Source organism: Ochotona curzoniae, unplaced genomic scaffold, assembly GCF_017591425.1.
Source record: "Ochotona curzoniae isolate NIBS_2020 unplaced genomic scaffold, NIBS_Ocur_1.0 scaffold_3208, whole genome shotgun sequence".
Lineage (NCBI taxonomy): Eukaryota > Metazoa > Chordata > Mammalia > Lagomorpha > Ochotonidae > Ochotona > Ochotona curzoniae.
Window position 1 is genome coordinate 8,873,832 of NW_024467106.1, and position 12,078 is coordinate 8,885,909.

The window sequence follows — 12,078 nt, forward strand, 5'->3', positions numbered from 1 at the left end:
CTGCCTGCTAATTTACTCACATAATCACTGCCTGATGAGGCTGGGCCAGGCTGAAGCCAGAAGTCTAGAACTCCATCTGGGTCTCCCATGGGTGTGGTGGGGCCCAAGTACTTGGACTATCTTTGGCTGCTTTGTTCGGAGCTGTATTGGAAGTTTAGAAACCTTGGCTCAAATCTGATGCCTGTGCGAGATGTCAGTGTTACAGGTGGTGGCTTAGCCGGCTGCGCATGCTGTTCTCTGCTGTGCTTCCCCTCCACCCCCAAATAGGAGCCTTCTGGAAGAAGATACTGAAATTCTTTTTGTTCTTCACATTGGTAATACACATAAATAACAACAGTATGCAGGGAAAATTTATTTGAAGGGATGGGTGAATATTAAATTCATATGTAGTTGGCTTTACTTCCCCTTTGAGTGTTCTGAGTTGATTTTGTGTTGTAACCTGTTACTAAAAACATGGTAGTACTGAGTACAGAATAGGCAATTAATGATGCTGGTATTGTAGCACAATGGGTTAAGCCTGGCAGTTTCCTCAGTATTTGAAGTGCATAGTTTAAATATATAGAGGTCATAGTAATTTAGTTTTGAAATCTCTTCCTAAGGAAGGAAAAAAAAATCGTTGCAGACTGTTATCTAAACTTTTCACTCTATAGGTCAGTTAAAAATGTGATAAAACACCCTCAAAAGTGTGATGCATGAAAGAAGTACATTGATATACTTGAATTCATTAAAATTAAAAGAAGCTTTTATTTTTTTGTGAAAAATAATGCTGAGAAAAACAGTTGGGACTAGGTGTGATGGCTCAGTTGGCAAATTCCTTACCTTGCAAGCACTAGGATCCGATATAGCACTGGTTCATGTCCTGCCTGCTGCACTTCCCATCCAGCTCCCTGCCTGCGGCCTGGGAAAGCAGTAGAAAGATGGCCCAAAGCCTTGGGACCCCACACCCCCATGGAAAACCCAGAAGAGGTTTCCAACTCCTGGCTTCAGCTCTGGTCTTTGTGGTCTTTTTGGGAGTGAGCCAGCAGATGGTGCATCTTTCTCTGTCTCTCCTTCTCTATGTAAATCTAATCTGCCTTAAAAAAATTTTTTTAGACAGTGTTTATAAAACACCTATGTGATAAAGAACTGCTACCCAAAATACACAGATAAGCAATATGAAAACAGCTGTATTAAAAATGAGTGGAAGATCTGAACATTGAGAAGATAAACTGATGGCAAGTAACAATATGACATGATGTACAAATTATGTCATCAGGGATTTGAACCAGCAGTGAGTTACCGCTGGTGTTCTTTGGCTAGGGTTAGTGCTGTAGCATTGCAGCTCAAGCTCCCAGCCCCAGCATCCACATGTGGTTGCCAGTGTGAGTGCTGTGTATTCCACTTCTAGTATAGTTTCCTGCTAAGGTGCCTGGGAAAAGAGCAGAAGATGGTCTAAGTAATTGGGTCTCAGCACTCACATGGGAGACCTGGATGAAGCTCCTGGCTCCTGTGGGACCATTTGGGGATGAGCTAGCAGATAAACGTCTTTCTCTCTATTTCTCTCTCTCTTCCTTTCCTTCTTCGTAACTCTGCCTTCTGTATTTCAAATAAATAAATAAATCTCTAATTTTTTTCCTTGGGTTTGTTTTTTGAAATAGCTAACATTTATCCCGTGGTATAAAGGTAAAAGCCTTAAAGGAGAGATTGCATAAAATCGAATCTAGACTTTCCCATTCTCTTGCCCTGAGATTTTAATCCGATGGTGTTACTTTTTGCACTTTCACATTCTTTGTGTTTTACATGGAGACCCTAATTGAGATTGTTGTGAGGATTAAATGTGTTACTGTATTAAAAACTCTCAGAGCAGTGCTGCTGCAGTGTCTGCCTTCCATAAAGGCTATCTGTTGATTAACAGTGAAATGCTTCTTTATAAAGGATATGCAAACCCAAGGAAATAAAAGTGACTTTCTAAGTTCCATAGCTTTCTATTAAATGATAAAATTGCTCTTCCAGAAAAATTTTAGAGCCCGAATTTTATATACTAAGTTGACCAGTTTTTAAAAGAGAAACTAAAAATACCTTGCAATTTTCCTTATTTGCCTGGAGTGTACCAAATGTGGTTGACTTCTCTTTTTTCCCAGAGTGGTACTGTGGGGTACAAGTTTTATGATTTATATGTTAAACCATGGTCCTCCCTGGTTGGCTGTATAATCTTATCTGTTTGTTTCATTTGTATACTGAGGGTGGGGTTGGGTCAGATGATTCCAGAAGTTCATTTTTACAGCACTGGTGCAATATGATTCTGAGCTATTGTGTTTTTATGTCATGGGTGATTACAACATGCTGTTAAGCTCTGGAGTTTGCCGAGGTACTTGATAAGTGTATGCATAGGGTAATCTATGCTAAAACTGCAGAATGTAGTATAAAAGATCTGTGATTTTCCCACTACATCAGAAGTTTGTTTGCAGTCTACTTTCTTAATATGGTTGATAAACTGCTTCATATTTCACAGAGTAAAGCTTGTGGACGTTTCAGTTTTTGACAATGCATGAAAGTTTTTTGAGTAACTGGATTCATTGCTAAGTACTGAATGCTTTAATCCTCTAGGATGAAGCAGGGTGGCCTCGGCACAGTATCCTAGTGGCTGAAGTCAGCAACTTAAGCACAAACCCGAGCAAGAGATATCTCAGAAACATTTTTTTCCACTAAAATTACACCACCTATGTAGTAACTATTATGAAACTTCATGGAGTCTTCGGCTTCTACCATTCTCAGTCCTGCTTCATTCTTTTTTTTTTTTTTTTTTAAGATTTAGTTTTATTGGAAAGTCTGATATACAGAGAGAAGAAAAGACACAGATCTTCCCTCTTCACTCACCAAGTGGCTGCACCGGCCATTGGTAAATCAAACTGAAGCCAGGAGCTTCTTCTGAGTCTATCACGCAGGGTCCCAAGGCTTTGAGCTGTTCTCCACTGCTTTTCCAGGCCACAGGCAGGGAGCTGGATGGGAAGCGGAGCAGCCGGGAGATGAACCAGTGCCTGTTATAACATCCTTGCACATGCAAAGCAAGGTCTTAGCCACTAGGCTACTATGCCACTATGCCAGACCCTGTCTTTGGTTTTAAAATAGAAGACCAATAATCCCAGAAAATAACAAAAGAGCAGCTAGTATTAAGATACTGATAAGGGTATTTCTCTGTTGACAAATGAAATTTAAGCCTGAAGATATTAAATAAAGAGAAAGTGTTCTTAACAGTTGCGTTTATGGTTTACAAGACGTTAGCCAGTCACCAGAAGACTGTTACACTGTCGGGAATAAATGAATGGAAGCAAAGTGCATGGCGGAATGATGATTGGTGCTCTTGGCAGATGTACACAGCGAGATGCTGGCTGTGGATATCTAAGAAGCAGAGGGGCAGACAGGTTGAAGGGCTGTAGTGTAGCTCGGGAGTTAGGAGAACAGAGCCAAAAAAACATTGAGAGAGTTTAGGTCTAAAAATAAAGAATGAGCATTATGCCAACATTTATTATCTAATGGCAAAGCATCAAGGAGCAATCTGTGTTAAATTTTATATTATTGCTGTATGTTTGTGTATTTTGTTTTCTAAATTTTCATATAGGTGTAATTGAAAATCTGTAGATTATTATTGTTGCTGCTACCAAAAGTAAGATGACTGTTTCAGGTGCTGTTTCTTGACGCAATCTGTGCCTACGGAGACTTCCATCTCAGAGTACAAGTCAGCTGGCAGCGGCATTGTGGCTGCCGGGAGGTTTCCCTGTCTGTCCCCTAACTAGGCTCTTGGGCTTAGGTTTTCAAGGAGTGTGTTAACTTTTTATTTGAAATGACACAGTTTTCCTCTGTAACATTTGTTTCTTTTAAATGAGTAACATGGTCATGAGCTTCACACTCAGATTGGAAGCACCTTAGTTGTAAGTAGACATTTTTGATAACTTGTCTTTCCACTTGTTTTGTAGGTGTATTCCAGATTTCAAACGTTTTTGGTATATTGGCACTGAGTTGTCAAGGGACTCAGGCTTATGAGGAGCTTCTGTCACACACAACAGTGTCTAGTGAAGACGACAAGAAAGAGGGAAAAGGATCCAAGGAAAAAGCCAAGATACTATAGAAAACCATGGTAAGTGCTGGTCTACATTTTCTTAGTGTAAATTGTAAATATTCCAGTAATTTAAAATGGGAAGTATTGATAATAAGGTGAAGTGAACAACATTGGTGCTAATTTTGGTTCTAGTGTATCAGGTAAGATGGCTCTCTACTGTTTAAGCAAAGCAAATGCATTCAGATTTATTATGAACCCTTTAAACCACAAGATGGAGCCCCAGGAGCTTGCAGGCCATAAATTATTAAATACAAAAGAAGGAATGCTCATCCATAACATTTTCAGATAGGCATTAGAAAACATATGAATAGGTACGTGACCTTAAACTCAAAATGAAATGTTTTTCTGTACTACTTGAACTCTTTTTCTCTGGAAGTTCATGATCTTGACCCAGTCCGTTAATTCTTGGTATGAGTGGCTTGGGAGATTATAAATATGTCTTTAGCTCAAAAAGTCATCTGTTTTAAAATAATAGGGTCAAGTCATAATGTGTATAAGAGACATTGAAGTGAGTAGAAAGGAAAAAAGTAGCATTTTGTGATGAATTCCTATTTATGTGTTATAGTAGAGACAGACATGCCCTCTGGGGCCTAGTTTTGGCTTTTGTTTTTAGTTTTAAATTTGAGAGAGAGAAGCAGAGTTCCCATCTACTGATTCTTTTCACAAAGGCCGGCAATAGCAGAGGTTGGGCCGAGCCAAGCTGAAGCTGAAAGCCATCACCTGGAGCCTCCCAGAGTCTAATTGGGGACCGGAACCAGAAATTGATCCCAGGCATTCTGGGATGGGATGCTGGAATCCAAATGTAATTGCTAAGGCAGATACATGTTCCCAGTTGCCCTGACTCCCATTTTTTTTCTCACTTGATTTATTCTTAAAGATTTATTTATTTTTTATTGGAAAGTCAAAATATACAGACGAGGAGAGACAGAGAGGAAGATCTTCTGTCCAAAGATTCACTCTCTAAGTGGCCACGACGGCTGGAGCTGCGCCAATCTGAAGCCAGGAGCCTTTTTCAGGACTCCCTTGCGGGTGCAGAGCTGTCTTCGACTGCTTTTCCTAGGCTACAGGCAGGGAGCTGGATGGGAAGTGGGACCGCTGGAGTATGAATCGGTGCCCACAAGGGATCTGGCACATTCAAGGCGAGGACTTTAGCCACTAGACTACTGTACCGGGCCATTTTTTCCTCCACTTTAATAAATAATTTATTTTTATTTTATTTGAGAGACAGAAAGATCTTCCCTCTACTGCAGCTGTCCACAGCAGTCAGAAGTGTGTCAAGCTCAAGCCAGGATCCCAGAATTGTACATAAGGTGCAGGGTCCCAGATGGTTGAGTCCATCCTCTGCTGACCACTGGGCTGTGCATTGGTTGTAAGCTGAATCAGAAAGGATCAGGGGCATGCCAGGCAGTGATTTCATTGCTTTACCAAATGCCCCCTGGCCAACAGAGTTTTGTTTTATGTAAGTACTAAATTTTCTCACTCTGTTTTGCTTCTATAGAGTGTTGTGTGAACTTTTTCCTGAAGTGAGAAAGCATTTTAAAAAGATGTGAATAAGGGCCTGGCATGGTAGCCTGGCGGCTAAATTCCTCACCTTGCATGTTCCAGAATCCTATATGGGCACAGATTCATATTCCCGTGGTCCCATTTCCCATGCAGCTCTCTGCTTGTGGCCTAGGAAAAAGCAGTCGAGGGTGGCCCAAAGCCTTGGGACCCTGCACCTGAAAGGGAGACCCAAAAGAGGCTCCTGGCTCCTGACTCTTGGCTTCATATTGGCGCAGCTCCAGCCATTGCGGCCACTTGGGGGCGGGGAGTAAGTCATCGGATGGAAGACCTTCCTCTATGTCTGGCTCCTCTCTGTACATCTGCCTTTCCAATAAACATAAATGTTTAAAAAAAAATGTGAGAGAAGTACAAAATGTAATGATGAGTATGTTTGGAATATGTTATATAGCTGGTCTGATGATATTTATTTGAATGTTATTTACTTCCAACATTATAAGATAGTCTCCTTGTTCTTAAGAAAAATTTTAATGTTGAGATCTGGATGGTGGGAGAAATATGTTTCCTGAAATGTGAATTATTTGCTTCTTCAACTCGTTTCTTATCATCTCAATATTCTTACATCTTAAAGTAATTTGTTTAGGGGCCAGTGTTGTGGCATAGTGGATGTCAGTGCCTGCATCCCATGTGGGCACCTGCTTGAGTCCTGGGTGCTTCCCTTCTAATCAAAGTTCATGCTGATAAGCCTGGGACAGCAGTGGAAGATGGCCTGAGTCATTGGGCCCCTGCCAAGGCCTCAGTCCTTGTTCCTGGCTGTGGACTGGCTCATCACTAGTGATGGCCATCTGAGGAGTCAACCAGCAGATAAATCTTTTTTTTTTTGTTATGTTTTTGTTTAAGTTTCATATGTATTTCTCATACCTGATGAAATTTCTTTCCTAGTTTATGATTTTGCTTAGATTTTTCTGTTGTGTCTTAATGTAATTTCTTTGATTGTTTTCTAATTTTTCTGTGTTGCTTTTATCTTATATATGAGACAGCTTATTTACAGGGGACAGTAATATCCTAGTGTTAACTTGCTAGTTTCTAAATGAATATGATTTCAAAATGTTGATATTGTGTAAGAGCAAAACAAAGGAGGTAAGACTGATAGAATTGTCAGCTATTTTTTGTGGTATTAGTATATGATTAGGTAAGTGAAGACTTTAATCTACTTTTTACATGGATACTTTTAATTTTATGGAAAATTAACCGTGTTATCCTTGTTCATTTTGCTGTGGTACAAACCTCCATGACATTTGTAAATTTGGAAATATTTGAAAGGTTTTGAATGTGTGACTCATGAGTGTGAATGATCTGCCATGTTGCATTTTCATGTAGTTTGTGCTATTTCTGGGTGTTAGTCTGCTCTACTGGTTCCTGGCTAGCATGTCATTTAAACACTACTTTAAAAATTTTTTTTGATATTTGGTTTTAGTGTAATGGTTCTATGCATGCTATCTTTGTACTTTATTTATGGCCCGTTTTTAGAAAAGATTTATGTATATTTATTGGAAAGGCCAATGAAAGTGGAGCAGCCAGGACATGAACCAGTGCACATGTGAGATGCCACGTTTGAAGGGGTAGGATTAGCTAGTTGAACTATCATGCTAGCCCTGCCAGTTCTTTAAAAAACGTGTGCATTGAAGTGGTTTTTATTGACATTTAAGAAAATCAGTCCTGATTGAGAGTGTAATACATTTATAAATTAGCTTGGAAGGTCAGTTGTTTTGCAGTATGTATTTTTCCCTTTCTAGAATTTGTAACTTATTTTGGATGTTAAAGCCTCAGTGTAAAAGTTTGAAATGTGAAGTTGTAGACTGTATTTGTCTTTTCCATAGTTCATGTGTATTGGTACTGTAATCTCACATTTTTTTAAAGATTTATTTATTTTTAATTGAAAGGTAGATACATGTATAGAGAGGAGGACAGACAGACAGGAAGATCTTCCATCCGATGCTTCACTCCCAAAGTGACTGCAACGGCCAGAGCTGTGCTGATCCGTAGCCAGGAGCCAGGAGCTCTTCCGGGTCTCCTATGTGGGTACAGTGTCCCAAGGTCTTGAGGCCATCCTCAACTGCTTTCCCAGGCCACAAGCAGGGAGCTGGATGGAAAACAAGGCTTCCGGGATTAGAACTGGCACCGATATGGGATCCTTGCATGTTCAAGGCGAGGCCTTTAGCCACTAGGCCACAGCGCTGGGCCCAAATCTCAACTGTTTAAGATGTTAAACTCTCCAGTGGTTTTCAAATGTGTGGTTGCACACCGTGCACCATCATGCATTTCTACAGAGTCTTTTAAAACCATTGTTCTTTAGCTGTGGGTGTCATGTGGGTACCTCTTCAGACATCTTACTCAGAATGCATAGGTTCAGCTAAGAAACAGCATATTTATAATCTTGAATGTGGCCTAGATGAGCCTTACCAAAACATGATGGATGATCTTTAATTTTCTCTTGTGGAGTTCGGTAGACTCAGATTTTATTCCTATTCCCAAGAATGTTTATCTCAGTTTTCTTTCATATCAGTTTGTTAATCCTATTAGCTGACTTAAAATATATTTGTCATCTTATTTTAAAATTTACACATTTTATTTGAAAGAGAGACATTTACCATCCATTTACTTTTGTTATTCTTGTGGAAAGATTTGTTTTATTTATTTGCAATGTAGAGTTGGAAAGAGAGAGATCTATTACTGCTTTACTCCCCAAATGGCCACAGTGGCTGGGGTTGGGCCAGACTGAAGCCTGAGCCAGAAGCTTCTCTGACTCTCCAGTGTGGGTAGAGGGGCCAAGTACTTTGGCCATCTTCTGTTGCTTTCTCGGGCACATTAACTGGAGCTAAATCAGAAGTGGAACATCTGGGACCCAATTTGGCACCTATATGGGATGCAGGCATCGCTGCCTCAGTCCCTCTAGGCCTTAGTACTGGCTCCTGGTTCAGTCTTCAAAGGCCCACCGTCAGTACTGGCTCAGGCTGATGCCATGAGTTGGGAAAGAATTCTGGATCTGCCATGTCTGGACAACATCTCTTGAGCTGTCATTTGCTGTCTTCTGAGCAGTGATCTGGACTTGAGCCTTTAGGTACTCTGACGGGGACGCAGGTGTTCTGATGGTAAATTAATCATCACAAGTGTCGGCCTTGTATGTCATTTTTAAAGTGATGTTTCTGCTGTTGAAGTAATGTTTTCTATTTCCTTCTGACAGAGATCTATTCGATCTTTTGCCAACGATGACCGCCATGTTATGGTGAAACATTCAACAATCTATCCATCTCCAGAAGAACTTGAAGCTGTACAGAATATGGTGTCTACTGTTGAATGTGCTCTTAAACATGTCTCAGATTGGCTGGATGAAACAAATAAAGGCACAAAAGTAGAGGGTGAGACAGAAGTGAAGAAAGATGAATCTGTAGAAAACCATTCCAAGTGAGTATGGAGTGGCCTTCATGGTGCATGTTTTACTGAAGTGCTCGCAGAAGCTCAAGCATGTCCCTGGAATGGGTTTGTTGATGCCATTCTTTGAGTTTTCTTAGCTATATACACATATATGTGTTTATATATGTATACATACGCATACTTATAACCAAGGTGGTAAATATGTGGTAGTTTTACCTGTTTATTTATTCATTTATTTATTTTCAGTTAAATTTGACAGGAAATCTAGAAAGTAGTAATGACTAGATATGTTTAGGATCCCTTTATGTCCTTTAAAGTCTTTATGCTCAAGGACTTTTTCATCTTTGTTCCTGTATTGGTTCAGCCTCTGAAATTTTGAGATAGCTGTGCTTTCCTTTCTGGAGAAATCATAAAATATCATTTCTTTGGACATTTGCAAAAACCTGGAATAAAATTAAAAGTGTAAAAAATGTGTTTTAAAGGTATTTTTCACTATATTTACCTGGTAGTAGCACGGTATGTGTGGTATATTATAAATACTAATTGTGTATTTGTGGGGTGAATGAAGGTTTATTGGTTGGCAAACCCTCTTCAGTTACAGCAGAGTTTTCTTAATGCTGCAGCAAAAGTAAAGAATGTTTTAGTGAAATGAAGCTGTCATGGCAACCTGAGTGATATGAAACTTTTATTGCCATGGTGAGCTTCAAGTTATTCTTTGATCAGTTAGATTGGAGGAAGTTCATAACTTGGCAGTAAGTTTTAAGCACAAGAAAGAGGTTATAGAATTTTTTTCTCCAGCATTCAATTGTAAGTGTGATATAGATAAAGAATAATAAAGTATTGAAAGATTCTTTTTTTTTTTTTTTTTAACTGAAAGGTAGTATAACTTTTCCAACTTCTAGGTGAAAGTTTCTGGCTTAACAATATAAATACATTGTTAACTATAAACTGTATCTTGTCATAGTCTGTCTGTGTGAAGGTTCTCAAAAGTAACTCAGTTATTGTAATAGAAGATGGCCTTAAAAATGTGGTTGTCATATTTGGAGTTCCAAACATGACAAAGTTCATATATTCCACTGACTTGGCTCCCCTATCCTAGTTCTTAATACAAGTTCAGTAGTTACGTACTTTCGATTTAAATTGTTTGTTGGTGGATTTGTATGTTTTTGTGCTTTTGTTCTCTTTCTCACATACATACACACAAAACATTAAGATTTACTCTTAACTGTTTTACTAAACTCAGTGAAATTTGAGCTTTTACGGTACTTATATTGTTTCTTCTCAGGAATGGCATATTTGGAAAACATTGATTTTGACTTGCTTAACTAGATGATGTCACTCTTTTAAAGGTTTTTAAGAGATAATATGCTTCACGCTTCTATTTGTGTTTTTAAATACAGCTCTGTCTGGATGCGTTTGGTTGTCGTGGTTATCCATGCCAGGTATTTCCCTTGTGGAACAGGACGCAAATTGAGCACTTGTCTTTGTTCTTCCCATCTGGTAAAACTCAAGGGGTGCAGAATGATTTATTGTTACTTTTTTTTTAAAGATTTATTTATTTATTGGAAAGTCAGATATACAGAGAGGAGTAGAGACAGAGAGAAAGATCTTCCGTCCGATGGTTTACTTCCCAAGTGAGCGCAGTGGCCGGTGCTGTGCCGATCTGAAGCCAGGATCCAGGAACTTCTTTCTAGGTCTCCCACATACGGGTGCAGGGTCCCAAAGCCTTGGGCCGTCCTTGACTGCTTTCCCAGGCCACAAGCAGGGAGCTGGATGGGAAGTGGAGCTGCTGGGATTAGAACCAGCGCCCATATGGGATCCTGGCGCGTTCAAGGCGAGGACTTTAGCTGCTAGGCCATGCTGCCGGGCCCTGTTGTTACTTTTTAAAAAACAGAGACAGGCATGGCTTCCCAAACTAGACTTGCATTCCTGTGAGCGGCCTGTATTGTGGTCCAGCCCTGTACTAAGCATTCCAAAGGCCCAGAGTGGGGTGAGGGCTAGCAGCTGTTTCTTAAGAACCTTCTGTGGCCAGGTACCATTAGTGAACTTTTACCTATGGTTTTGTATTTTAACCTATTTTTTAAAAAACAAACTAACTCCACAAAGTCACATGCAATATAGGAAATCTCACAATTTGTATGATTGGAAATATTAGGATTCTGCCTTTAATTCGATTCAATTTTTGTTTTGAAAATATTTATTTATTTTAAGGGAAGAGTTACAGAGAGAGACTGACATGGTCAAGCTTTCATTTGCTGGGTCACTTTTCCAAATGACTGCAGCAGCCAGGGCTCGGCCAGATCAAAGCCAGATCGAAGCCAGGAGCGTCTTCCACGTTCCCATATAGATGTTGTCGGCCCAAGCACTTGGATCATCTTCAGCTACTTTCCCAGGAGCTGGATCGGAAGTGGGGCAACTGAGGGCATGAACCAGTTCCCATATACGATGATGGTATCACAGGTGGTCACTTAACCTATTATACCACAACAAGAGTGCCTCTGTTCTTCTTTTTAAATAACTCATTTTATTTGGGTTGCTTGATCTCAGCAATAATTGCTATTTTTCAGTTATGTTTGAATTGGGGCCTAGTTTCTCAGTCATGCTGTGCTCTGCATGTGGCATGGTAAGACCAAATTATGATTTAGAATTTACTATGTGAGTTAATGATTGTTAGCTAGTAATAACTTCCATTTTTTAAAAGATTTATTTATTTTATTGGAAAGCCAAATATATACAGAGAGGAGGATAGACAGAGAGGAAGATCTTCCATCCTCTGACTCACTCCCAAGTGGCCACAATGGCCAGTGCTGTGCTGATTCATAACCAGGAGCCAGGAACTTCTTTCCGAGTCTCCCACATGGATGCAGAGTCCTAAGGCTTTGGGCCGTCCTTCACTGCTTTTCCAAACCACAAGCAGGGAGCTGAATGGGAAGTGGAGCTGCCAGGATTAGAACCGGTGCCCATATGGGATCCTTGCGCATTGAAGGCAAGGACCTTAACCATTACGCTATCGCACTAGGCTCAACTTCCATTTATTAAGGGCTAGT

The 12,078-nt window shown here is 40.0% G+C and overlaps 1 protein-coding gene across 3 annotated transcripts in view; it reads left to right on the forward strand.

The window, feature by feature from the left end:
* Positions 1 to 12,078, forward strand: part of LOC121145117 (spermatid perinuclear RNA binding protein) — a 129,326-nt gene that overhangs the window by 61,570 nt on the left and 55,678 nt on the right. For 2 of the 3 annotated variants that reach the window (XM_040963860.1, XM_040963861.1), the window contains exons 2-3: positions 3,954 to 4,114; positions 8,841 to 9,061. In XM_040963860.1, coding sequence (XP_040819794.1) covers positions 4,112 to 4,114; positions 8,841 to 9,061 — 224 coding nt within the window. In that variant the 5' untranslated portion in view covers positions 3,954 to 4,111. Of the gene's footprint in view, positions 1 to 3,941; positions 4,115 to 8,840; positions 9,062 to 12,078 lie in introns of those variants that run through there. The other variant, XM_040963859.1, reaches the window with a different exon arrangement.